This window comes from Leuresthes tenuis, unplaced genomic scaffold (assembly GCF_036924035.1).
Source record: "Leuresthes tenuis unplaced genomic scaffold, fLeuTen1.0.hap1 SCAF_3, whole genome shotgun sequence".
Classification (NCBI taxonomy): Eukaryota; Metazoa; Chordata; class Actinopteri; order Atheriniformes; family Atherinopsidae; genus Leuresthes; species Leuresthes tenuis.
In genome coordinates, this window is record NW_027325357.1 from 25,464,047 (window position 1) to 25,491,963 (window position 27,917).

The window sequence follows — 27,917 nt, forward strand, 5'->3', positions numbered from 1 at the left end:
CTTCTAGTGCTGCCTCCTGCTAATTTAAGAAAGGTACAATAAAATGATGTTGTTCATTTCCTCCAGATTCAGAGAAAATGAGATTAACTGTTATTTTCTCCTTTTATGTCCCCTTGTTAGAAAGTTGGAAGTCTGATACACAGAGTGTGGGTGTATTTGTGTCTGTTGGTTGCTGTGTGTCTGAGTGTGTGTATTTATAGTCAGCCGAGTACACTCAGGGAGTCTGTCAGAGCTCTTTGTTCTCCAGTGAGAACACATCATGACTGGGCCTTTTGTCAGAACTGACACCATCATACAGACTTTCTTTTCCTAACCTTGTCTTTCTCTCTCACCCTGCCTATATTCTCTGTTCCCAAATCTCCCATTTCTTTTTTAGGTCTGAAGAAGATTTTTCCCCGTTCTAGATGTGGGTCAAGCTCAAAAAGCCAGCTCATGGTTTCCAAAAACCATGAGAAAAATAGCTCTTGTCCTTAGTTGAATGTGTTGCTTCTGTGTGGGAGAAAAAAGAATAACAAAGAAAGTAAAAGAGAATAATGTAACTTCTGCATGGTTAAATAATTTAATGATAAAGGTGTTAATGGTGGTAATGGCAAGCCATCTTGCACAGCCTCTCATAAAAAAGGCCATGTAAGTACTCACAGAAGTGATGTTAAGTCCAGTAACTACTATTTTGGTGAAAAGCTGGATGAATACCTCAGCAAAACGTCCCTGCACACCATAATGACAGTCATTTGGGTACCTCTGGGCACTGACTTTCTTATGAAGTCAGCACTCATTTTGGTTGTTTGTGCAGACTCAACAAACTGGTGAGGACACAAATATCCACAAAAAGTTCAACCTCTGATTAACCCTAACAGATCATTCCGCACTTCCAGATTTTGAAAGTAAAATCCTTTCTTAAACCTAACGAGATGGCAAAATGACTACTTTACTGTATGTTTGCACACATTATGTATTCACATAATGTCATATTCTCAGTCTAACTTTCAATCACACCACATATATACAATACTTCACAGATATTTTTTGCACTACTATAATCTTAAAATGACCAGTTAAATAATGGTTTTATGCCCAGTGTTGCAGTCATAGCAAGGAAAGCGTGTATTCTCCTACATTCTGCACTCATTTTTAAGAGATCTGCCCAGGAAACGACAAACACCCTTTCTTATAAACACTGACATGTGACCCATTTATAGTTGACCCAAAAGTGGGCCAAGAGTATTTATGCGCACAAGTTTTGCAGCTTGTTTTCAGGGAGTTGGCACCAGTATGAAATTAATGCCTCAAACTTCATGCTCACACCTAACCAACTCATCCTATGCAGGCAGCAACCTCTCGCCTTCAGCCAGTCAAAATCAGAGATAGGCTGGCCTTGCCTTATTCTCTCTTGGAAAAAAAAAAGACAGACTTGCACCACACTGCTGAATGTGATGCACATCAGAGGATTTTGTAGTGGATATACTGACACTAATGCTGACATAAAAAGAGGGTTTATTCCATATATGTGTGTATGCCATGTGCTACATCACTGTGTACAGTGCATGACCAAGATTTGAACAGGTCAAAATAACACCCAGAAGTGATTATTTAAGCTCTCATTCTGAGACTATGGACACTGGCGTGATATCTCTACAGCTTCCAATGATTTGTGCATATTTTCATGAAATTTTACCTGTTTTCACTGATTCAGTTTTCTTCCATTTGTCCTAAAGAGCACGAGGCCAGCCACCTGTCAAAGTCAGCTTTATTGTCAGTTCTGCAGGACATCCACAGACATACTGAGAATTGAAATTATTGAAAAACTATGAAGCCTGGTTTGCAGTGCCATGCACCAAATACCCTTGAAGTTGTCTTAGGCTTCATTGCTCTTCTCAGAGCAACATAATCACTGCATTAATGATGTCTTAAGCGCTAAAATTACACACATTTATATTTTACTCTGTGAGCAGAACATTCCACAAAATGATTAAAGATTAAAGTAAAAGAAGAATATTATATATAAATAAGAAAATACACATATAGAGGCAAACCTTTTCAACAGTATCAGCAGAGAGAAATGTTTCACACACAGTCATTTAAACTCGGCAGAAATCTCACCCTCACTTTTCAAGTCTAACCATTGCTCTTTTGTGCTGGTGTATTCAAACTGAAAATTGCTATGCAGGTTCTGACTGTCGCCTAAAAATGTCTGCAAGAGTGCCGAGCTTATCGGAACCCGAGGGAAATCTAAATTAAATCTTTGCAGTGAATGGGACCAACCTCCCCATTATCTATTGTCACTCTCCACTATTACCGTTAGTTATTGGGAAGTCAAGGCACATTTATCACTGGAATGTGCAGGTGACATATTCAACCACGGCGCTGTTGGAGAATTATTGCATATGATTTAAGAGTGTTGGTCAGAACAGACCTTTAAACCCTTAAAAGGAGCAACCGTTTTTAGATGTCATCACGCCACCATTTAAAATTGATGAGCTGTTTGTTTCGAGATCACGATGTATTGATTTCTTTAGTTTCTTCTTGTTTTTCGATGCTTAGAATGGTTTGGGGCTGCAGACTTTGGCAAGAGGGTGATTACATCCCAGCCAATAAAACATGCTGTGAGCACGAGAAAAACAGAACAATCTGTTGAAATCACTGTCTCCTCTCTCAGCTGTACAGGCATGTCTGTGGTACACACTGACGCTCCATCGGCTGATTTGGTATCATTGCATAAAATCTGGTGATGCTGCACTGTTAGCCTGCTTCTTTTATTGGAAGCCCAAGAGCAACCTTGTGCAGAAGGCCAGTGCAGAAGTGTGGACTTGTTCCTTTCTGTTTTGGAATGTAACCGCCGTGTAATCCTCTGAAACAATTGGTATTGATATTTCTCTGCTTTACTGTCTTGTATGACTGGCCATAAAGAATAAAACCAGCTTTGTGACCAGGTGAATGCTACTGTTGATAGATGCTAATGTTGCCCTGCACCTGCTAGATTTGTAAATAAACTCAGGTTCCCATTTCAGCTGATCATATGTCAGTACTGTATTAAGTTTATTCCCCCCCGGTTGTTACTAAATTCTGTTTTTGCAGTTTGTAGGGAAACCAGTCTCGCAACTGTGCAGCAATTCTCAAATAATTAATTTTACACTGTCTGACAACATTCTTCATTATTCATATATGAGTTTAACAACCCAGATAGAAAATAGCAGTTTTACTGCTTATTCTGATCTTCTAGAATCTGATGGCAGAGCAGAGATTTGCAAGCAGAGAATGATAGATGAGAGATGGCAACAAACCATGCTTCTTATTATCATGTAAAAAGCATTCCATACTGTATTGAGAATTACAAACCCCTCTTTTCACTGACACATATTCACTCACACAAACACACACCAGCACACACACACACACACACACACACACAGACATACTCCTCTGAGAGAAAGTTACTCTCACATAGATGTATGCCGTTGCAGAATTTGCATCTGAATACCAACTTTTGTTGGTAAATTCAAGGGTCCTTGGAGATTTTGTACTTTCTGTTGAGAGCCAGGCAAGCTAGTGGGAACAAAGTCACACATTAGCAAAGCCCTGCCAGCCTCAATTATGACCAAAGGGATGGGCTTGATAATGTTGCAGCAGTCCTCATTCAGCTCTGCATCCATTTAAACCTTTCTAGCCACTTCCTTGATTTTTTTTTTTCTCATACAAGAAAATGGGGGATTGTAAATTCCTAGTTCTTCACTTCGATGTGATTTAATTCTGATGTGCTTCATACAGAAGTCTAGTTTTCATGTTTTGAGAAAATCCATCTGCAGTGGAAGCGCTTTGTCTTTGTTCTCTCCAGGCTGTATACCTTGACTTTTTTTTTCTCACACTCTTCTTTTTTCCTCCATCGTTTTTGCTCTCAGAACATTTGAGACAGAAAATCCAAGAGTGTGGCTTCAAGCTTGTAGGCTTTTGGCTCCATATTTTATATGCATTACGAGACACAGTTGATTAAATTGCAAGTAAGCTATGACTCGCCCTCCTTTAATATGTAATAAACCTCCTCCCCCCCCCCTGGTTTTCTCATATTCTGTCTGTGTTTTGTGCATTCTCAGGGGACTGCAGACTGAATGAATCAGACTTTATGCCTGTTTCAAAGCCCAGGGTGTTTTATTTATGGGTAAAAAGTACATTAATGCTTCTAAAAAGTCTGGAAGATTTATCAGCTACTCTCAGCTTCTGGAGTACCTCACTTGAACTGGGATACTTTAAGTACAGATGTAGCTTGCTGGGCAGTGAGAAGCATATGTCTGTTGATCCGGTGTGAGTTTTCTTCCCTCCACACTTGCTACTGTCTTAACATCGTGCCCATGCTATGACATGGGCAGCTCTGTTGTTGCTACATTTCTTATTCAGTCTTATCAATAAAGTATGGGATGGCATTAAGTTTTCATCTGGATATGCAGTGCTGCTGTCTCTTAGAGCCTCTTTACAAGCACATGACTGAAGAGCAAAACTTTCCCTCCGTGTTCTTACTTCCAGGCATCACTTGGCATTAGTATAACCTCAAATGATCCTTGTTCCGTATACATGCTTTTAGAGGCTTATTCCCTGTGATCTCATATTCTGCTAGCTTACTCCCACATCCCTCCTCTCTAGGCCACTGGCTTTTAATGAGTTTTGCTGTGAGATATATTTACTCATGTTGTCTTCGGCTTCTGTCTAAACGGCAAAATTTCCCCACTTTCATTTTGTCTTATTGAGCTGAATCAGCATTGTCGTTTCACAGTTCACTTAGTGCAAAGAGCTGATGTGGGCATAGCTCTGTCAGGAAAACGAGTTCTAAATCATCCCAGTTCATAGAAGCCGCGTGGCCTGCCTTGCATTATGAATGCACGCGAACCACCACACTGGTCGTGTTGTTGGAGGCAGAGAGCTTTTCCTAAGAGAGCTTTTCCTGTTTCTCTTACCGTTGTCCATTTCTGCGTTCCCATACATACAAGGTGTAATGGCTTCAGTTGGTTCCAACGTTGCGGATTCATCTACTTTTGATTTTAGCTACACGCAGCATCTGCCACCCAGTGAGATAAACAAAAAGTGCAGATAAAAGATCTGGGGAGCGAAGAAAGAGCTGCATGTGTCAGTCGGAGCTGATGAAAGCCTGAAAATCCAATTAGTCCTCAGTATCAGGGGGGAGAGAGGCTTCATGGGAATAATGTCAGGAAATATCCACAGCAGTGGCACTATGGCAATAACACGTAATTTACATAGCTGGCTGCTGATAGACCAGCATAAAAAACTCCATATTGTTTTCTAACAAGATAATAAGAGCTATATTTGATGCCTTCCTCGATGGTTTTGCTCAGTCAAGCTTTTCAAACAGATAAACAAATATCAAAGGAAAGTGCTGTACCTTCAGCATACACATACCACTCTGAAAGTGGAGTCAGTGGCGGAGGATGAGATCATAATCATCACAAATCTATTTTTCATTGTGGATGTCCTGGAATCCATTTGTGACAATGGATTCCCCACAGAATGGTGATGGAACTGGTGTGTTCCATCAGCATTAACATTAACATTCCATAACCATTAACTGTGCGTTCTTTCAGAATCTTTTTTTTTTTTTCAAAACTGTGGATTTCCTTGCTGTTGGTGCCTTATTTTCATCTGATGCCAGAAATGAAGACGGAATTCAGGCAGGCAGAGAGAACATGAGAAAGGACCAAGGACAGTTTAAAACAGCACAGCGCTGCAGGTCAGAGCTCATATGTTCCCCACATGCCCTGGGAGTAGGAAAAGCAGAGCAACACAGCTGCTGTCGTACAGTTTATGTGTATGTACCTGTTCACATCCACATAGTGTGGATTAACGTGTAGTTGTGTGCATTTTGTGCAAAGCCAGGCTGTGGAGGAGGGAGAAGGACATGTGTGGGTGAATCTTACCGAGCAGTATCAGGGTAGCAGGTTAGACCAGAGAGAAACAGAAAAACTTTGTGTCAGAGAGGAGCTCTACAACATTCATGTTATATATTTCTGTGCCGTGTTTCAGTCACGTTGTCGTTGCGGAGGAGTTTAAGTCCCAAAAGACCAAGCTTGCTATTGTTGTGTTGTTATTGTCGTGGGCTGCTCAGGCCACATACTCCGTGTGGACTCGCATACATGCAACCACACACAACCGAACCCCCACCTTTGCAAGCCAGTGAAGCATCTCAGTGGACACAAAACCGTGTTTATGATTATCGGTCGCTGGGCTGTGCCGCTTCTGACTATGTCATCATAAATAAAGCACGACTTTTAAAAGATTCCCTTTTGCCCACAAATATAAATTGAATGATAAATGAATGACAAAGAACAGTTTAATGAAAGATATGTTAATTAGATTCATAGATGCAAACTGTTGGCTCTTGTTTAAGGTTCATTAGATCAAAATAAATAAAACTTTACAAGACAGGTTGCTCTGTTTCATTAACTTTAAATGTAATAATCACGAGTTGCAATGATCATTGCAATGACTCTACTGATGGGTTTGATTTGATTTTCTCATGAGAAAATCGGATAGCGACTGACAACAATTGCTGTGTTAAACTCATAGGGGATGTGTAGTAAATTAGGAATAGTTCTAGGAGAACTGTTGTTATTGAACTTGTTATGTTAAATTTACACAAAGAAATGAGAATTTTTAATTTTCTGAAGTTGTCCCGGCCATTTGTTTTGGTTATGGTGGCACATACACTTTGCCTGCTTTCCAAACCACTAATACATCTATATTTTTCTGGTACACAGTGCATTTTCTTTAGTGCTCTTTTCTCTCATCCCATTGTCACCCTGTTCATTGACCCCTGTCTTCAGTTTGCACATCTCATCCTGTCTCTCCTTCACCTCTGCCCCCCACTTCTCCTGCTAACCCCACTGCCCCCATCCCTTCTATCCACAAAACCCTCTCAGGGGGAGGTGAGTCTTGAGCTGGCCCTGGGCCCAGGCCCATTAGCCCCAGCCTGGCAGCCATGTGCTCATCACCAAAGATCATTACAACCAGCCAATGACACCACTCTAATGCATCATTAATGATTGATTAACGAGCTGAGCTCAGCCCAAACGGGTGCATTTGCACGGAAGAACACCCTGTAATAGCTGTGCAAAGCTTGCATCTGCTATTTTTCAGTGTGTCTCGTGTGACCATGTGCATGTGCATTACTTTGTATATTTTATTCTCATCCGTCCCCTCCTGTGTCCCGTTTCACAGGAAGCGTGACAGAGCTGCGGAGTCCCCGTGTTGTAAATGAAGGGCTGAGGAGGTGACTGCAGGGTAGCGTGATGGCTGGAGGGGGGCTCCTTCCCCCTCTTCCACTTGTTCTCTTTCTACTCCTGGTGGGAATCCTTCCCGAGGCCCAAGGCTCTGGTTACCTGTCTGGATATCGGCTTAGGTCTCGTTTGCAGAAGGACCGCCAAAGCCGCAACATCCGACCCAATATCATTCTTATTCTCACTGATGATCAAGACATAGAACTGGGTAAGATGGTTTCCCCTGTTTACTGTCTTTAACTATGTGATCTATGTGCATCTGCATCTCTTTGCATTAGTTTCAAGACCCATTGTTATGGGTATTCTATCCATGTGTATCTAACAGTATTTTGCAAGGAAAAGTCAGCCTAATGCTGCCTCTTGGCAACATAAGAGCTGGCTCACTCAAAGTCATGTGCTTTCTTTGCCAACTTTGTTGCTGGCATGAAATGAGGGCGGCCTATGGCTTTCATTGTCTGGTTGCCAAACTGTGGCCATCTCCCTACCCGCTCTTAAGTCCTTTAGCAGCATATTGGATTGGAGTAGCTGCATAATGGCCTCTGTGACATGCTTTGTCCTCATGTGATTGCAGTGAGAAGACTCATTGAAAAGCAGGAATTTATGGTCAAGCATCTGTTTCCCCAAACAATCACCATCAGCCTGAAAAGGTTTTAGCACACAGGAATCCAAATGGGTTACACTTTACCAAAAAGATTTATTCCCTCATTTAACTCCAATCCTTCTTTTTCTCTTACCATTTCCATAATGATTTTACGCCCTCTTGCCCTATGTTTATATTTTTTCACTTTTAAGCCTCTGTGTTGCTCAAACACTCCCCTCCGACTGTTTTATATCCCTCCAGATCCCTTTCATTTCAGTTGTTGGCCTTTGAATCTTACCCTCCTATCCTCTCATATAAATCCCCCCTTTCTGTCCCTGTCCCAACGCTTTCTCTCAGGCTCAATGCAGGCCATGAACAAAACGCGGCACATCATGGAAAAAGGCGGTACGCATTTTTCAAATGCTTTCTCCACCACACCCATGTGCTGCCCGTCCCGTTCCTCTATCCTGACCGGGAAGTACGTGCACAACCATCACACTTACACCAACAACGAGAACTGCTCCTCACCCTCGTGGCAGGCACACCATGAGCCGCACACCTTTGCTGTGCACCTCAACAATTCTGGCTACAGGACAGGTGAGTGCTGCCAAGGCTGCCCAAAGTGGGTTCCAATATGCCACTTAAGCTGAAAGATTCACAGATAAATTGGGAAAACTTTGGAAAATGAACATATTTCTCACATATTCCTCACTCAGCCTTTTTTGGAAAGTATCTGAATGAGTACAATGGCTCCTATGTGCCCCCCGGATGGAAAGAATGGGTAGCATTGGTGAAAAACTCCCGCTTCTACAACTACACGCTCTGCAGAAATGGAGTACGAGAGAAACACAGCAGTAACTATCCGAAGGTAACAATGCACTCCTCTCTTTGCAAGACAAATCACAAGTTTGTCATCATTTCCCACATCGTGACAGTAAATATCATTGGATTTTATCTTTAATTGCTTTGAGAATTCTTCATATCGCTGCATTTTAAACATTTCTAATTAAGAGATATCTTAGATCATAAATATTTCATCTAAAATGCAACACTTTTACTACCTGCAAACCTTTTTGAATAGCTAAACAGTTTTTTTTACCTCCTAAACTCATTTACTGTTCTTAAAGGTATTCTAGAATTCCCAAAGACATCAAATATATCCAGGATGATTTTAGAAAACATGCATCAGGAATCATAAAAGATATTCAAAAATTTCCATTTGATTAAATGATAACTATTTTTTTCTTCAGTTTTGGCAGTCCAATACAATATTTAAATGTACTAAAAAAAACATATATACATGAATAAGATTAAGGGATCAAAGGATAAATGGCTGCTCAAATCTACTGTGTGCTTTTACTTCTGTCAGCGATGTTTTTGAATTCCACATCATTCTTTGGCAAAGACCCAGCGCAGCAGTGCAGGCTTTAACATCTGCTCATTCACTATTTCTGTCACTTACTAAGTGCCTGATGGAAGGTGTTTGCTTGTTTTACAGGACTACCTGACAGACATCATTACCAATGACAGCATCAACTACTTCCGTACGTCTAAGAGGATGTATCCTCACCGGCCTGTCATGATGGTCCTGAGCCATGTTGCTCCACACGGTCCAGAGGACTCTGCCCCGCAGTACAGCTCTGCTTTCCCCAACGCATCACAGCACATGTAAGCTTCAAAAAGTCAGAAACAAGTCATATATAGGCTCCACTCTGTTTCAGGTTTTTGGATATTCTATGATTATTCGTGCACAGAAAATCTGCAAACTGTTTGAACGGTACTGCTTTTGCCTAGTTGTGGTAATTCGTGTTTGCTCCCTGTGGGACAAAACTGACAAGTACAAGGGTAGATTTGTACATTTTCACTGCTGTTTGCTTGCATATGACTCATCCATGCAGTCACGCTTCCTTTCATTTGACCCAGAATGACGCAAGTTCCACCTTCTCAGTGCGATCTGGTCTTCCTGGCCGTCTTAGTATGTTGTCTGCAGCTGGGGCTTCCACTTGCACTGTGTGTTTTGCTCCAGTTCTTTTGGCTCATGTGTTGTTTGCATTAGTCCCAACACCATAATGAGCCCTGTTCACTTTGTACTGTTTTGTCAGCCATGATCAAAGAGAGGCATAAATGATGTATGTTTAGTGCATAGGTAATGATTATGATGCACACACACACACACACACACACATAGACACAAACACTCACACGCACAAGTCTTTGACTTCAGCCTTTGTCTTTCTGATCCTCCATATTCCGGACTGGCTTTCTAGTGCTGCTAGCTAATGGCAAGCCTACTATTGGCCTCCAGAGATGTACATAAGGCCAGTAATGAGACTGCAGTTTCCACCCCCCTCCCACCAACCCCCTCACACACTCGTTCTGCTTCATCTAATCCCTCCAGCATCATTAACCTGTGCCACACAGCTTTAATACATAGAATATTCAGAAAATTCAGCCCCAGTGTCTTTGTGCAAACTTTTAATTGCTCTCTCTCTCTCTCTATAAATGTGCTCTCCCTCGGGTGATGTTAGCCAAGAGCGCCTTGTCTGGCTATTTTTCTCACTCCATCTCTTTCTGTCCGCATCAACCAGAGGAGGGGAGTGAGGCAGTTAAAATCCTGCACTACTCTGGTGATACCGCCCCTCACCTTGACACTCATTTTTACACTTCATTAGAGTTGCAGATTAAGCTGCGCGATATTAGCGTTTTTCAGTCAGATCAATCCATCTAATTGCTACCTATTTTCTCCCTAACCTCAATATCCATTTAGCATTTTTTATTCTCAAATGATTAACGCTCTGTATGGGTTAAATATTGATTAAACCATGCAGGCATATAGATTGCAACACTTTGCATTTTAAACATGGTTTGCAAGCTCCAGTTTTACATTGTGTAAACTGTCTTCTGTCTACTCTGGAAGGACATTAGCCAACACCGGCAGAGGATATTGTTGTACATGTACAATATAGCATTTTACTGCATTTCCCAGATCAAATTTGTTCTTATACTATACAGAAACATCTGTACAAATATACAGAACATAACACCCTCATGTACAAAGTTTTTTTTAGATCCAAAATTTTAAAACTTGTAACATTTATTTCTTTATTTTTTATATTAACATATGTTTTTTTGTTTTCTACCTTTGAAGAACTGCCAGCTACAACTATGCTCCCAACCCAGACAAGCACTGGATCCTCCGCTACACTGGACCTATGAAGCCCGTCCACATGCAGTTCACTAACATGCTTCAGCGAAGGAGGATGCAGACGCTACTGTCTGTGGATGACTGTGTGCAAAAGGTAGGCAGACAGTCGTATGCTTAAACACACATACACACTTACAATTCATCCGACAGTCTCAGGTCCTGGGAGATCTGTTCTTGTTCTGACTGGGACTCCATAATGAATTCACTGACACACTTGATAAATTGTTCAATTCCTTTTTCCTTGAAACTGGCACAAGAGATTTCAACTATCAAATATAAACCAAAACTTTTCACACTGCATGGGCGTGCAATGCGTTTTATCCTCCGTAGGTGTATAACATGCTGCTGGAGACTGGAGAACTGGACAACACCTACCTCATTTACACCTCAGACCATGGTTATCATATTGGCCAGTTCGGTTTGGTGAAGGGCAAATCAATGGCTTATGAGTTTGATATCCGCGTGCCATTTTATGTACGAGGACCTAATGTGGAGCAAGGTTCCATGTGAGTGACTCAGATTGTTGTTTTTTTGTCATATCCGTTACTCTTATATCGAAGCTACTCACTAACTGGTGAATGGAGCAGAGTATTTCGTAGCAAACAACCCAGATATGTTTATGAGGAGTTGGTGGAGGCTGATCTAAGATGAGTGACACTGAGGTGATTTCTGCGCATCAATTTCTATTTGTTTCTATTTGTATCCTTACTGCCCCTCAGTAATCCCCACATAGTGCTAAACATTGACCTGGCACCGACTCTGCTGGACATGGCTGGTGTTGATATCCCTGCAGAAATGGATGGCAAGTCTATCCTCAAGCTGCTGGCCACAGAGCGGCCAGTCAATAGGTGAGACATTTTTTGCTCATTATTTTGGCACTCCATGGAGAGTTTGAGATTGGCATTTAAAAGGCTAGAATTAGGTTGTGGTGTTTCAAACAGTGATTTCCTGAATTTTTTTTCTCAAAACTTTCCTGTACGTAATGAAATTTGCAATCCAAATATTAATGTGTCACAGAACTGTCTTTTCAGAGCCTTGCAAGCATGGCGTTTCAAAATGGCATCCATGTTTGTTCAGTGCAAATACCACATCAGTATTTTTACTTTTTTTTTCCAGGTTCCAGTTGAACAGGAAAAGTAAAGCGTGGAGAGATTCATTTCTAGTGGAGAGAGGGTATGTTTTATTGATTGACCTATTCCAAGCCATGTTCTCATTCTACGCATTGTCTTCTGGCAATATCAGACTCCCTCTCAATGTGTTTTCTTGGCTTTTAGGAAGCCTCCGCACAAGAGAGCTGATGGGAAGGAAATGGCCCAGGAGGAGAACTTCCTGCCAAAATACCAGAGGGTGAAAGACTTGTGCCAGAAAGCAGAGTATCAGACCTCCTGCCAGCAGCCAGGACAGGTACTTGACCTGCAGGAGCTAAGAAAGAGAGGTTATTAAAATTTTAAGAGAATGGAATGGAGTGTAGCTGGAGCAGGGTGATAATTTACAATCTGGTTTCCGATTTAGTGAGTGTGATTTGTAGTCATTGTACTCTCAGTGTTCCATGTGACATCAGAGTCTACTTTCTCAATCCTTCAAAATGAAGAGCATGGAGTGTGGCATGTGTGTGCACGTTTAGGGATTGTTAAAGATTTAATAACTGTGGATCTGGAAACTGTCCTTTTAGCAGCTCTGCAAAACGCATTAAACATACATGCACTGGTCTTTTAAGCATAACTAAAATAAAAAGATATGCTAAGCTGAATATTAACACCATGACCCACTAATCTTCATATGTCCTGGTGCTTTGTTTCAGAAGTGGCAGTGTGTGGAGGACCCAACTGGCAAGCTGAGGCTGTATAAGTGTAAGGGCATGGCTAGTCTCTTTGCCCCACGTATGCAGGCTATGATGGCCAGCAGTGCCTCTCAGCTGTCTCTCACATCCAACTCTGACATCTGTAACTGCGGTGATATGGGCTTCAAAACATCTATCCTGAAGAAGAAGAGACTGCTGAGCAAAAAGAGTAAGGCCTCCCTCTCATTCGAATATACTGTTGTTCTGATAGTTAATTATAGATTCTGATTTTGTTCAGAGATGTGTTCTTCACATGAATCCACCCTGCAAGAGGCTACAAAGGCAAGCATCAATCTCAAGCTAAAATAACCAGCTTTTGAAGTATTCATGAGATTTGAGCCATGTGTCAGTGCTGCCATCAAGTGGTGGAATAGATCAGACATGTCAGCCTTTAGTAATGAGACACAATTAAATAAAATGCATGGAACTCTCACAATAAACCCTGATCTACAGTTTCAAAAACATACCTCTCACTTTCTGTCTCATTTAGATTCCTCTGTCTCGTCTTACGCAGAGATGAAATCCAGTAAGTCTGTGTCCAGGAGGCGCTGGGCCCGCTCTGTCTCGTTTGAGCTGGATGGAGACCTGTATGCTGTAGAGCTAGAGAGGAGCTACCAACCCCTGGGACCCAGGAACAGCAGCTGGAGCATATACAGGAGAAGAGGAGCGGGGAATGAGGAAGACGGTGAAGAATTCAGTGGAATGGGAATTACATCCAAACCCACGGCTAGCAACAAACTTACACCACCTGCTGCCCTTAAAGTCACTCACAGGTGTGTCCTTAAGTCTCTGTTAATATGTAATGTATCTGGAGATAAAAGACTGAAAAAATGAATCATTTAGGCTGCAAATTGATTGAGTTTTTAGTCATGCTTTATTATTAATGTACTGTGTGTGTCCTACAGGTGCTCCATCCTTATGAATGACACAGTTTATTGTGACGGGGGCCTCTATAAATCCCTTCAAGCATGGAAAGACCACAAACTGCACATTGAACATGAGGTGTTATTATGTCTACATCTTATTAATGCTACAAGATAAATTTGACATATTGTCAGTGGTGCAGAATGAGTCTTGAGTAACTGTAACTGTTCCCATCACATTCAGATTGAAACTTTGCAGACCAAAATCAAGAACCTGCGTGAGGTCAAAGGTCACCTGAAAAAGGTGCGGCCAGAAGAATGTCAGTGTAATCCTCTAAGGTAAAGAACTCATTCCACATTGAGAGCAGCACAGCAGCCTACCAGATGTGACAGCTGTCTCTTGTCTTTTCAGTTATTCCCTCAAGAACAAAGAGGCTTATCGAATCGATGCAGGACAAACACGCTCGCTCAGGTAAAACTGAACACTGATGTAACAATGAGTTAATCGTTTTGATTTCCTCACCAACACCCTTAAGTTTGTTTTTTCTTCTTGTCAGAATCCCATCCAAGCAGAAAACTCAGTGGCTTCAGAAGGAACAGAAACGCAGAAAGAAACTGCGTAAATTCCTCAAGAGGCTTCAGAACAACGACACCTGCAGTATGCCTGGCCTTACCTGCTTCACCCATGACAACCATCACTGGCAGACTGCCCCCTTCTGGACAAGTGAGGAACAACATATGACTGTTAAAAGTGACAACATGTAGTCGTTTTCAAGGCACTTTTCTTTTGGCCTCCAAGGAAAATGTCATGAGGTTTAGAAAAAAAAAGGCAGCAGAAATTCATATGAAAAGGTAAACAATCTAAAAAAAAAACTGAACCAAGTAGTGAAACTGCAGCCGTTCAAAAAAATATTATATCAATGTTTGTCAGATTCTGTCATTTCCGAGTGCGTTTGAACGGTATTCGGTAGATGGTGTAATTTCCAATTGCGCATTGAAAGCAACACTCTAAGCTTAGGAGAAACTATGGTGGCCTGCCTCTGCATGGAGCACACACTACCCAACACATCCATCACTCAAAAGTGTCACGATGTCTTCACCATCGAGTGAAAGCACCTTCTCAAGTTCTGAGGTTACTTTTAGAGATATGAATTATAAATAGATGTTACATTTGGTTAGATATTCTGTGAAAAGATAACTTACAGTGAATGCCACTGTTAGTTGTTCTGCATTATATTAGTGTTTTGTGGACCCAAAGTAGCAACCTGCGTGGTAATAAAAGCTAATATTAGCTGTGTAAGGCTAAAGGCTGTTTGTATTTAGTCTGATAGAGGCATAGCATTAGCAGGCAACACGTTTTTCTCACCATTCGCAGAGTGTAACACCGGAATGGGAGACGGAGGTAAGAGGGAGAGGGAGGAGAGGATGAGGAGGCAGAGCTGCTGGAGCAGGCAGGGCGAGGAGAGGGAGAGGCAGGACGAACACAGCCGCTGCCTCACGTGAAGAGGAGCAGAGGATTGAAGATGATCTCTGTAACATGATGCCGAGTCATTTCTGTCCCGCTAACACAACTACTTAACAGTTTTCAACAGGGACACGGAGAAAAGGTTGCGTTTGTTTTATCAGATCAGCTGATCTCCGTAACATGCAGGGCTACAGCCACCAAACAACATTCATCATTTTCATTAGAAACACTGAGCTGAATTACCTTTCCAGCAGAAAAGAGGCAACTTCGGCGTCACTTTTAGAGCCTTTCTCCCCCATCAGCGACCTCCATTTGGGAAAGGCGACACCGATATTTACCGTATTTTACCCTGTCTTCTGTTTCTAATCCTTTTGGACTCGTCATGTTTTCGTTTCTTTCATGACGACTCGTGGTCTTTAGAGATTTGTTTTGCAGAAACAGAAAGTGTCGTCCTCCATGTCTACTCAGATAACTTCCAAAATATATTCCGACTGCTTCCTCGTGTCCCTCTTCCTCTTCTTCTACAACCTCGCATGTGGCTTCTTTGTCTGCAAAGTAGCGGCAAATCGTGCTTGCGTCACCCTTTGTCCCTTCTAGGCCACTGTAATCAATATGGCGATGCAAGTGCCGTCCTTCTGTGTAAGTGTTTGTGTAGAGCTGACCGCGATATATGTAAATAAAAAGGCAAAATTTAAAGTAATAAAAGCATAAAGACTCCTTTCATGAGGTGACTATACAGCACTAACAACATAGTTATATGTATTATATTCCATTTCTGTTGATAAATGACCATAAATATTACACACTGCTCCTTTAAGTCATGTCGCGTTGTTTCACAGAGGCTGTACCATACATGTGATATTAGTATGATATGGTTTTTAATAAAGTACTACTTCTTTATCAAGGTAAATAATTCCGAAAAGTGTAGAAAAGGCCTGAAAAGTGAAGGATGTTGTTAAAGGCTGTTTGCCTATGCTGCTCCCAACCACGCTACTGCCCCGTTTATTTACATAAGTCTGAGTAAGTGCAGCTGTAGGAAAATGTTTGAGTTTAGATTTGAATCCTGTGGCTGCAAGGAATTGTGGAAGATGATTGTCTTCATTCATTTCATGATGAAGTCTGGAGGAGAAAAAAAAAAGTCAAGCATTAAAACTCATTACCTTAGTGTCCAGAAGATTCTACCATTACGTCTGCCACTCAGATATTTCCTGGTTATTTTATTCAGTCCAGAACCTCCCTGAGCAAAAGATACTATCCAACCAAACCCAATGTTTTTCAACATACCTTTTGTCCTCTTTTTGGCTCTGTTTTCCGCAGCAGAAATGATAAAAACAATATTCTGTCGCCCTCTTTTCAAATGTCTTGTTTTCCAAACTTAGCCCTCCCTTCCTCACCTCCTCCCTCTCTCCCTCAGTGGGTCCATTCTGTGCGTGCACCAGTGCCAACAACAACACATACTGGTGCCTCAGGACCATCAATGACACACACAACTTCCTGTTCTGTGAATTTGCCACTGGCTTCCTGGAATACTTTGACCTCAATACTGACCCATACCAGGTATTTCATTTGTACAGAAACACATATTATGGCATATCTAAATAACAATATAACGATCCCACAACATGATCCATGTGGTGCATTCCAACGTGCACAGGGGGTACAGTTTTCCAGACATTTTCCAGAGTTTCCAAAACCTTTGCTGACTTTTTGTCCTCGCTGTCTTGTTTTGCAGCTGATAAATGCTGTCAGCACTCTCGACCGCAATGCTCTGAGTTCAATGCATCAGCAGCTCATGGACTTACGGGGCTGTAAAGGCCATAAGCAATGCAGCCCAGAGAAGGGTGAGTAAAATGTCTCTCAGGTAAACATGATTTATTATCGTGTCTCCGGTCATTTCAGACTGAGATTGATGTTCCCTCCACTTCCTTTTAGGAGGAAAGGAGCGAAACCACTTCAGTGAATACAGGTATTTCTTCATCTTAACAGCTCGCAGCTGATTACTTTTACAAACACTCCAGATGGAATTTTAAGTTACAATGAGAATTCAGGAAGGTTTCTGCCTCCCCAGTGAGTCTTTGGTTATCTTGCGAGTGGTCTGGGGAGTCAAAGGAAACAAAGTGCTCTGAAACTGTACCTCTTTAAACTGCCACGGTTCCTTACTGTCATGATCAAAGTAATCCACAGAAGGTTAAGATCCAGGCCTGCTTTACAGCTTCTGCTGCTCCCTTTTTTTTTTTTAATGACGCCTAATTGCTTGTCTCTGCTGTGCGTATGTGTGTGTGCTTGCTTGTGTGTACGTGTCTGTGTGCATGTATGTGTGAACACTTGTGTGTGTGTGTGTGTGTGCATATACCTGTGTGTTTGTTTCCACGCACGTGCATTTGCCCTGCGCGTGTTTACGTGCTGTGCATGCCTCAGGCCAGTTCATCGTCGAAAGAGGCCAAAAGTGAAGAAGCCCTCCTCCAAATCACTGTGAGTTTGTCATAACCCATCTGCTCCTTTGTAGTCAGCCAAGCTCTACCACTATCTCCTTCCAGATTTTTTTTTCTTTTATGCTTTCCTATTTACTGTAGCTCTGTACTCATCCACTAACAGTAGCTCTCATTTACCTGCATTGCAAATTCACACCATATTCTGCCTCATTCACCCTCTCAAGCTAATATAAGTAAAGCAATGCAAAAACGGCAGCATCAGTATGTTGTGTTTTCAGTCCTGATACCATCATTTTTTACTTTTCCTCGCAGTGTTTGTAGGAACAGACCACTACTGGAGCCATGGTTTCCAGTGAATGCTTTCGGTGGCACATTTAACTTACTGTACTTGTTTCCCATGTGCAGGGGGCAGATTTGGGAAGGATGGGTTGGTTAACCACAGACACCCCACAACCAGTCTCATAGCATCTTCACCAGAGGGAGGAGAATGTGGAGTAATGACCTAAGGACCTTGACCACACTTCGTTGGACCATAACCTGAAACGTCTCTAATCTGGGTTTAATTTGTGAGAGCTGCTCTTTGTAGCTCTTCCCCACGTCAAGGAGATACTAAAGCTGAGGGGAAACTTTAAGACTCTTCTTCAATTATCTGTTCTAGAGCACATTTCATGTCAGTTTACACCGGTTAGACCCCACCTGTCAAGACTAACAGCAACGTGATGCTATATAACAGGTGGGGGAGTTTGGCGTCCACAAGCCATTCAGTCTGGCAGTAATGCTTGTAGATAATATACAGTATATTGCTTTAATCTGCTTTCTTGTGTGTCATATGGGACTGGGTAGAAGCATGATGAGCTACATGTCAACTCTGCTGCTACACAATGATATCATGGCCTCATGACGTCTCTATGGCACATCCTGATGATAAACGGAAAAATTAGGAGTCATTCTTTCTCTGCACCAACCTGTCTTCACATAGAAATGACAAGGACTTTAAGACAGCAACTGTATCCAACTTTTTGCCATATTCTTTTGTAATATAACTGATCTTAACACTGAATGTCTTTTATGAAAGGTCATCTTTCTCTCACAGCTGTGAAATATGAGGCGGCCAGAGTCTGCCTGCAAGAATTCAACCCCATACACAGACTAGATGTGATCATAATTTGAACAGGCCTGCTCCAAACACTGTTTCCCAGTCCTACAATCATCCAGAATGTTTGACCATTGACACAATGCGTCATTAATGAGTTCCATTTGTTTCCTTTGTATTGTCAGTGGCACACTGTAGACATTTCCAAATAGCTGGGCTTGCTGTACACGGTGCTACAGGATAACAATACAGAAATAAGATCTTGCTGTACAGTACAGTATGTATTTGAATGTATGTTGTGCAATTAATATAAATGTTTACAATATTTTTTATAATACTGAAGAGGCTGACCTCATTGTACAATATGAGTTGACACAATGTAGGGGAAATTTAACTTGAGAGACGTAATTGCCCATGATGTCTATGTTTGTCATTTTCTTATTTACATGAGAAAAGCACCTAAAGGGTTCACTGTGACAAGATACGCCGTGTACTTGAATGAATACAGCCTACTCTGTACCCCAGGAAAAACACAATGGTGTATTACTTGCTGATGTGATGTTTAGCTACTTGGCTTAGTTTTTTCTCTTCTTCAGATATTTTCATAGAGCTAGTTTACTGATAGAACTTGTAAATAAAGTGTTGGTTGTCCATAAATATTACACGACTCACATCCTGGAATCGCATGGAGGGTTAGTTGTTTTCCTTTCCAGCAGGTGTCTCTGTCTGCTTGTCCGCGGGCCGGCTGAGTCAAGTGAGAATATGTCACGAAAGAATACTGGGCTGCGCAACCTTGATATCAAATTCAAATGACTCAGACAACTTTATTGTGCCACTGCAGTCTGTGCTTTTTTTAAACAGCAGAGACGAAAATACAAGGGGAGCCTGTTTTACCTGGACATTTGAAGAGCTTATCTACACAATAAAAATAATTGTGTAAATAGCCTGGGGAAATTTGATTAGAAGTCGTGTCTCCGTGGCTGGCAGACAGTTATGTCTCCTCTGAGCTTGATGTGGTCATTCTGGTCTTTTAACGCCGCATCACGCTGCATCGCGAAGCCAACCAAGACTAAATGTTTAGTTTATGGTTTGGCTTCTCTTTTCGGACAGCCAGCGAAGGACTCCGGGATGGATTGGGTATAGAGTAAAAGGGGAGGAGTTCATATACAGTCTCTGGGTGGGGGTTGCAGACTGGGTGACCCCCATCCCAACCCATGACTCACGTGCAGAGGCGGAGACTCCATATCGGATTCACCACCACCGGGTGGACCATCCCGTAGTCGCCGCTCTGTGGCTCAGAAAACTAAACTCAGAAGCACAACAGCGTTCCCTCGTTACTTAGGCCTCGTTTACAATGTGAAGAAAAATGGCCGGGACCAGGTAAGTTTACTCTGTTTAATTTCGACACGAAGCAAAACTTAATTGGTGAAAGTTTAGAGGCCACAGCTCTGCTGCCTCGCTATCATCCTGCCGCCGACGGCTCTCAGGCGAGCAGGACCGCGCCACTCACCGGACAGTGACATTACTCCACTCAAGTATTTCATTTTGAACCCTGGCTGTTGGCAAAAAGGGAAAACTTAAAAAAGATGACTGGGAAATGTGGCTAATGCGAAGCTATCGAGTTGAAGCGGTTGTTTGGGACTGAAATGTCACGTCTGTGCCGTTGCTGTGTTTTACAGCGCGTGTAACGTTTGCAGAGGTGCAGACGATTCAAACTGCTCGCGCGGAGCTTTGAAAACGAATGAAGGAAAGTTTGACGTTTAACAGTATGAATTTGCCCAATCTTGCTACTTGTACTAAGACTTTGACCAGCTACAACAAATCACACAGTAGTGGGCTTCAATCTTACTTTCTTTCTGTATCACATTATTTGGTTCTTACTTTGAAGTCGTCCACTAATTGGCTGGACCGACTTCCCTCTTTGCTGTGGTTTAGGAGACCAGTAACCAGAGCGAAAGGCAAATGTTCCATAGTCCCCATTTGTTGCTCCAGTTTTCACTGGTGGCTGTTTGGTCCCCGCTACTGGTTTGATCTCCACATGTCGGATGCCTTCGCCATCTGCTTTGACTGCAGATGTGCTATAAAACTTTGTTCAGTTTTGCTGGAGTTGGACATCCTCAGCCCCAGCAGTCTATTAAAACCTGCTGGGATGTGGAGGATTTGTTTTCAGTGTAAATACTGTAGTTCCTTTGACAACATCATGTTTATGATTAATGTTTAACGATCATTGTTTTTGATATGGGATAAATTCGTTTCAGAAATCATAATGACTTAAAAAAACACACTTTTACTAACAGTTTCATTGATTATTAACAATAATCCTGTTGAATTCTGTGCCACATATTGTTTATATTGCCTGAAGGTATTAGTCTGCCCTGCCACACCAGCGTGGCTTCCTGGGTGCAGCTTTTTCGCCACTTGGCTGGTGCTCGTCTCACAAATATTGGCAGTTTATGTTTAGGTATTTGGCAGACGCTTTTATCCAAAGCGACTTACACCGGTAGGCGGGTAGGGTAAGGGAGTCTTGCCTAAGGACCCCTACTGGAGGCGGTGTGCAGGGGATGCATGTAAAGACCTTGATGTCTTTACATGATGTCCTTTTCCATCAGCTTGTTGTACATCAATCCGTCCAGCTCTACGTCACAGAGAATGCAGGATGGAAAGACATCGAATCATCCACTTGGTGCTGCCACCTCACGGAATGTCTCTTCCGTTCATGAGCTTGTTAATATGAATAGCTGGAATCACAATAGCATGTTGTCCCACAGTTTACCCTGATGGCTCACAGCAGTTGTCAAACAAAAAGGAGAACAATTTAGCCCCCACCCATCCCCCAGCAAAATGAATCAAAATTGGGTCTTTGGACAAAGACTGGACCGGATGTCCGTTCTATAGACGACTTGACAATGGATAAGTATGTTTTAGAGCCGAGAGGAAGGCATTTTTGGAGCTCGTGTTCCACTGACAGCACTGTGATTTGATGTTATTTGATTTTTTTTTTTTAGGGTCATTTTTTTAACTGCTTCAATCCAGATGATTCAGCAATAACATCCTTTCCTGTCCTGTAATCCTGGTCACATCCTCGGGGATCAGCGCTCTTAAAACTCAGCACACCCTTTTCGTTTGACTCTGATTGTCTGCGGCCTGCCACAGTGACTCTGTAATGAGGTTAAGGTGATTTGGACAAATGCGGTTATCCGCACCTGTGCAATCGCTTGACGTTTCGCACCTTCCCTCACTGGAGATTAAGGGCTGCTTTAACTTCCCGGAGCACACTGAGTTGACGCTAATGCTAAGAATGCTGATCATCACTCAGTAGCATTATGCAGGATAATAACTTGTTGTACATTCAGATAGGCTGTGAGGATGAGCGAGTCGTGGTTCTAAAGAACTGGTCTTGACCTGTCACCAAGTGTAAACATTTGAAAACACAAATCACACACACAGGAATGTAAGGGGAAAAAACATCAGTAAAGAATCCACCATAACCTGAAAGTATGGCGTTATTAGGAAAAATGTAATCTCCCTACATGGTGATCCCCTGTGATGGCCTCTTAAATCCACTCCTCCCCTCAGTCAGGCCCACGCAGACCCAGCGTTAACGTCTTCACCAGACTGCGTTCCTCTCCTCGTCCAGCCACTGCCCCCACCCCCCCTCCCTCCCAAACTGACCCTGTAACTCTACTCTGGGATTAGACTCTGGCCTCGTTTGTCATGTCAGCATGGGGGGGAATCGGGGGATGGTGCGATTCTCCTCAAAATTAAGTCAGAAACTGTTTCTGGTGCTCGGCAAACAGGTCAGATACTAATGAGGGATGCTGCTTCGGTTGCACATGGATAACCAGAGGTTGTTATTGAAAGGTTGTGCTGAACATGTACACATGCATGACCCGGGAAGATTTTACAATATAAAGTTTAAACAGTTAAAAGTGCGCAATTCCGCCCCAATGAGTTGGTTAATTTTTCTCATTTGGGCAAGTGACCCCACTGGTGCACGGACAGCTGGTGTACTGGACAGAAAGGCCAGCCTGCATGCGGTAAACAATCTGATCAGCCTCTCTTGCACATGTTCACTCTCGTCCAGAGTCTTATCCGACCTGAAAAGTCTCCATATGCTCTTCAGCTTAGAAAGGGGTGGATTCTAGGAAGGACAGGGACTTCTGTTTGGTCAGACTTGCTTCCTATAAAAGGGAATTTAGTAGTCCCGTTGCTTTGTGTGCTCTCACACAGGCTCAGACTGCTCAGCAGAGCAGTGAGGAGGCTTTCAGCAGGATTTCTGCGAGGTGACAGGACAAGACAATACTCTCCATACAGAACATCACAGAGCGTTGTTTCTCTGCGTTTAGTTTGTAGGCAAACTACAGCACGGGTATCCAAAGTAGCGTTCAACTGCAAACAAAAATGTTCTCCTGGAACCGGTGGGGAGGTAGGCACTTTTATTTCACATCTCATGGAGAATCAGTTTGGTGCAGTGGGAGGCTAAACATTTTGGCAGCTAGAGGGAATGAATGCATTTAGGCCATGTAAAATTGCTTGTTGGAAAGAAGCATGGGAAAAGCTGGCCTTGTTGAAGGTGGCTCAGTGACCTTGTGAGATCCAGTCTAATCCAGCGCCAGTGAAGAGGGGAAACTGTCTCTAGTTTTGGATTAGGGCAGCTGTTGAAGGAGGTCACCCCAGACCTTCTTTTGCATGGCCCAAGCCCCTCCCGGACGTTGCTCTGATTGGCTGGGCGCCCCTGTGTGGAGGCAACACAGAGAGTTCTCGTTGAATGGCGCCTGCCTGTTGATCTGACAATGGTCTGCATTGTTCTGCACTATCACAGGATTCAGAATGGGGCGCATTTAACAGGCTTTGTAATGCATATAATTGTAAGCCATCAGAGGACATTCTATTCCCAGAGACCTTGTTGGCTTATAACAAAAAAAAACAACTATTGGTGATTGCAACAGATATTATTTTTATTACTTTTTTTAAATGATTTCTCAATGACACAGATAGGTTAATTTCTCTCAAGCAGCTACATTATCTTTTGTTGTATTTGTCATCAGTGACAACTTTGCATTGTGCAGAATATATATATATATGTTATTACAGAGTAAATGTAGGATTATTTGCATTTTATTTATTTATTTTAGCATTCCTTCATTTGCATTAGACGCCACGCTCAGCGTCGTTCGTGTAGGCTGAGCAAGGTATTGCACGGCAACTGAACCGGTTCATCGGGTTGCCGCTGCAGCTTTAGGTGTGTCAATGTTGTGACTCAGAAATGTCAATCAATCTCTGGTGATACGAACCAAAAAGAAAGGGGGGGATTTTGAAATGCATTTGCTCGTCTTTACCAGGTAATGATGATGATCATCTTTGTTAAAGAGGAACTGCTTCAGTGTACAGATAACTGTTTGGTATTATCATCATCATCATTATTATTATGATCATTTATATTTAGAAGTTTAACACCTGCAGCAGGAGACAGTTTTCAGCATATCTGTGCACCACGGTGCAATGTGGGCCACTTCGCTGTCTTAAGAAGGCTGTCGCAACCAGCTTCGGCAGCTTGTTAGCATCTTATCTGACTTTTCGGAAGGGGAATCATGTGACTGGGTTGACAGCTTTGGAGCATATCCCAATCCTCCCACTCAGGTTTTGTGTGTCTCAGCAAGGCATCTGGCAGCTCGGATTTTAGGTCTTAAAGTGCTTTACCTCTCTTCCCCTCCTTGGCAACGTGCCACCGCGGCGCCTTGGTCAGCTCACATAAGGCAGCTCTGTCGTGCCTCATGTGGTGAGCGTGAAAGGCGACCCCCAAACTTGTTTGCCGGTGTCAGCAGACGACGGGTGAGAAATGGAAACGGACAACTGTTGAATTTTGGGGGGGGTGAAAAGAGGAAAGAGGAGAAGGTCTGAGGTGAAGAGAAAAGCTGTAGACCCATTTGAGGCCTTGTCTGTTAATTAGCTTCACTTTTAAAGCATCCCTCATGTTTATCCAAAGCTCTTTTTTTTTTCTCATAAACTTTTGATGATCTTGGTTCTTGTTGTTGTGGTAACCTGAAATAGAAGAGGAATTACAAGATCAGAAGGGAGAAATCTGAACCAAAACGGGCAGCGTGCCGCCCTGTGAGGTATGCAAACACATCATGTCAAATGTTTCACCCCAAACTTGGCGTTAACTTTTTATGAGGGCTGTTGGGAGAGAAAAAAAAGCCTCTCAGTCGTCCTTCACACTCCAACACGGTGTGGTCCTTATGGCGAGTTGTTTGTTGTGAAATCATCTGCCGCGCACACACAAATTGTGCTGTGTGATTTCTGACCCCCCCTCCCCCCGCACGTGACTCTGGTGACACGAGAGGAACGGGAGGTGTTAAACAAAAGGGCCGCAGAATGTGTGAATGACAGGTGCTGGATGTTTTTCTGTCATCCGAAGCATGTGCACTCTCGCCTCTCCCTGGGATTGTTCTGGATGTCCTGGCGGTGAGTAAGACGCCTGCTCCCACTTCCTGCACGGTGACGAGCCGTGTACACCCGACCCTCGGCTCTGTTTGTTACAGAAACACTTTTGGTTTTTTTTCTCGGTGTAAGCTTCCAGGAAGCTGACCGCTGCCTCTGTTAAAGCTGAATTGTGCCTGTGATGAGGAAAAAGGACAAGAGGGGGCCTCTCCATTAGTTTAGGTGCAGTTTTGTCTTGGCAGCGCAGCTGATGAGGTTACACACACTCCGGAGCTGCTGGTAGAAAACAGAATTGTGACCACAGCACAGAGCACGCCAGGTTTACGGTTACGCTCTCCCGTTAGGCACAGCTACTGAAACTGCTGCCAAGCACTCAGTAGTCAGCCCATGTCTCTGCTCTCAGTTTACAATATTTAGATAAGCGGGTTGCCTAGCAGCCACGCTGAATAGACTTTGTACATGGTTTATCCATAACCAAGCTGAAGTCCATGATTTTGGCAGCTCACTCCTCGTATTACTTTGAGGTACAGCCCTGTGCTTGCTCCGTGAGACCTAATAACAAGTTGTTTGTTAATGCTGCAACCATTTTCAATAGTTTGGCATCTGTGTGTCAAGCCGATTTAATATTCCCGCTTTTCCTCAGAACAATAACGTCTTTTTAAGCCAGTATCTGAGGAGAAGGGATGGTTTATGTCTCTGAATAGAAAGTAGCACTTCTGTAAATATACCGGCATGGGTGGACCTCAGCACTTGTTGCTTTGCCTGGTGACCAGAGTGCTAAGGTTTCCTGGATGAATGGCAGACCCTGTGTGAGAACTCTGCCTGCTTTGGCCCCTGAAGGAAAGTCACAAGCAGCGGCTCAATGCCATCTGTTGCTGGAAAAGGTACCATGTTACCTTAAGTGTAACTGGCTCACTGATTCTTGTCTTTTATGTCACTTTAACAGGTTTATGGACAACTGAATCCAGTAAACCCACCCACCCATTTGCCTCAGTTTCTGGGGGTTTTCTATCTGTACATCAGAAATGCCTCAGTGGCACCGAAGCATAAAGCTGCAGTTCAGCCATTACGATAATCTGATGGAACTCCGCCGCTATAGTTGAGTCAAAACTTTATGCTTCCCCAGTGAAAACGTTTTCTTGTCCGTCTGTGTGTTTTTTATCTCTTTGTTGAAATCAACAGCCATACTGGTATTTGAGTTTGTTTGAAATCCAGAGCAGAACAATGACACAAGGCTGCTCGTTGCCCTATTTCTAGTGCATGCATTGTCCAGTCCTCTCTGTTTACTGCTACTGGGAAAAGTGCCATTTACACTTTGGCGTTGGCTTTGAACAATGGGGCAGATTCCATGAGCCGTGTTCTGTTGTTTCCCTCACTCTGGGAAACCGCTCACAGTTCCAGTTATTTTTGGAGCTGCCTGTAAATTGGGTTTGATCGATCGTAGTATTTTCTCCGTCGGAAAGCGTCGGGCGCACTGCGACTGTGAGTTACATGATGGTCAGGGAGGTGTGTTTGTGCGCATGTTTTCTTTCTTTTTTTCGTCTGATGTTTTGTCGGCCGTGTTGGTTTTGGCCTCTCGGTCTCAATGGTGGGTTCTGTTTTTGTACAATCTGACCAGCTTTATTTTTAGTCGCTGCGGAATAACCATATGCTGCTGAAATGTCTCCTTGACCCAAATGGGAGACAGAGACTGTGTGTGCCACGGGGAGAGCGGAAAGTGTGTTGTCCCACACGAGTAGAGTGAAAAGGACATGAAATCTGTCACTGTAGTTCCCGTAGGCAGTTTTCTGCTATTCCCAGGTAATCGTTGTATTTCATGAACAGAAGTTCAGTGAATCGGTACAAGTTAGAGAGCAGAAGGATCAAAGCAAGTTTTCACAGACGGATTCTGCTTCAAAAAAGGTCTTTTGTCCCTGCCTGTAAACAGCTCCCCAGTCCGCGGTGTAAAAGCGAAGGCAGCTGTTGCATTAGGCCGGCAAAAACCCATAACATGGATCTCTGGCAAAACAGGTCTGCTTCAATTAGATTGAGTCTCCCCAGAGGTAAATCAGGTGCTGTATGCTTGGGTCATAGGACCGCGTGTGTAACAAGTTAATTTTAGATCAATATAAAACATCTCTGTTGGAGTTTAACTCCGCTGAGCCGGTGCAGACTGCATTCCAAGCCATTTATGAACATTTGCAGCGTGAGGCAGATTGTCTCAGTTGTTTGGAGTCTCGAGCCATACTTTTATGCCTGCTTTTCTAGAGAACAGTTTGCCTGAAGCTGAGAAGACCGAGATTTATTGACATAGTATCCCATAAAGTACACATATAGTAAATAATCTCCACTAAAAATGTGCGACAGAGACAATTCTGTTCATTCAAAAATTCTTCTGCTTTCTGTTTCTGAGGCAAAACCATGTAATGGTCAGGTTTTTTTTTTTTAAGTTCTTCTTCAAGTGATTTCAGAACCTGGACAACAGCCCGTCTTCCTGCTTATCTGGTCATGTCAACAGAGCCCAGCAGGCTGGCTCTCAGCTCTGACTGCTGTTTATTTACCCAAAGGGAGCAGCCCTTTTGCAACTTCTACACCCCGTGCTGCTAATCTCGTCAGCCACGGCCCCCAGTGCTGACCCTCAAACCCTGGTTTCCTGTTGGGACGTTTAGGACACGGCCCCGTGCGTTAAAATTCATCACTGCTGTCGAGTGTTAGAACAAAAAATGAAGAGAGGAGAAAAAA

General features: G+C 42.9%; 2 protein-coding genes across 10 annotated transcripts in view; both read left to right on the plus strand.

Moving 5' to 3' along the window:
* sulf2a (sulfatase 2a) overlaps nt 1–19,691 on the plus strand; it is a 43,309-nt gene extending 23,618 nt beyond the window's left edge. For 2 of the 5 annotated variants that reach the window (XM_072382758.1, XM_072382757.1), the window contains exons 3-22: nt 7,219–7,485; nt 8,215–8,454; nt 8,574–8,725; nt 9,356–9,525; nt 11,006–11,156; nt 11,393–11,568; nt 11,782–11,910; nt 12,179–12,235; nt 12,337–12,466; nt 12,864–13,071; nt 13,393–13,675; nt 13,808–13,904; nt 14,010–14,104; nt 14,178–14,237; nt 14,323–14,489; nt 16,645–16,787; nt 16,963–17,071; nt 17,163–17,196; nt 17,649–17,702; nt 18,068–19,691. In XM_072382758.1, the coding sequence (XP_072238859.1) occupies nt 7,290–7,485; nt 8,215–8,454; nt 8,574–8,725; nt 9,356–9,525; nt 11,006–11,156; nt 11,393–11,568; nt 11,782–11,910; nt 12,179–12,235; nt 12,337–12,466; nt 12,864–13,071; nt 13,393–13,675; nt 13,808–13,904; nt 14,010–14,104; nt 14,178–14,237; nt 14,323–14,489; nt 16,645–16,787; nt 16,963–17,071; nt 17,163–17,196; nt 17,649–17,702; nt 18,068–18,098 (2,682 nt within the window). In that variant the 5' untranslated portion in view covers nt 7,219–7,289 and the 3' untranslated portion in view covers nt 18,099–19,691. The remainder of the gene's footprint in view (nt 1–7,218; nt 7,486–8,214; nt 8,455–8,573; nt 8,726–9,355; nt 9,526–11,005; nt 11,157–11,392; nt 11,569–11,781; nt 11,911–12,178; nt 12,236–12,336; nt 12,467–12,863; nt 13,072–13,392; nt 13,676–13,807; nt 13,905–14,009; nt 14,105–14,177; nt 14,238–14,322; nt 14,490–16,644; nt 16,788–16,962; nt 17,072–17,162; nt 17,197–17,648; nt 17,703–18,067) is intronic. The other 3 variants (XM_072382759.1, XM_072382761.1, XM_072382762.1) reach the window with 3 other exon arrangements.
* A 320-nt stretch (nt 19,692–20,011) lies between these two features.
* Nucleotides 20,012–27,917, plus strand: part of arhgap46a (Rho GTPase activating protein 46a) — a 28,729-nt gene continuing 20,823 nt past the window's right edge. For 3 of the 5 annotated variants that reach the window (XM_072382751.1, XM_072382753.1, XM_072382756.1), the window contains exon 1: nt 25,195–25,220. In XM_072382751.1, coding sequence (XP_072238852.1) covers nt 25,210–25,220 — 11 coding nt within the window. In that variant the 5' untranslated portion in view covers nt 25,195–25,209. Of the gene's footprint in view, nt 20,136–22,921; nt 23,182–25,194; nt 25,221–27,917 lie in introns of those variants that run through there. The other 2 variants (XM_072382754.1, XM_072382755.1) reach the window with 2 other exon arrangements.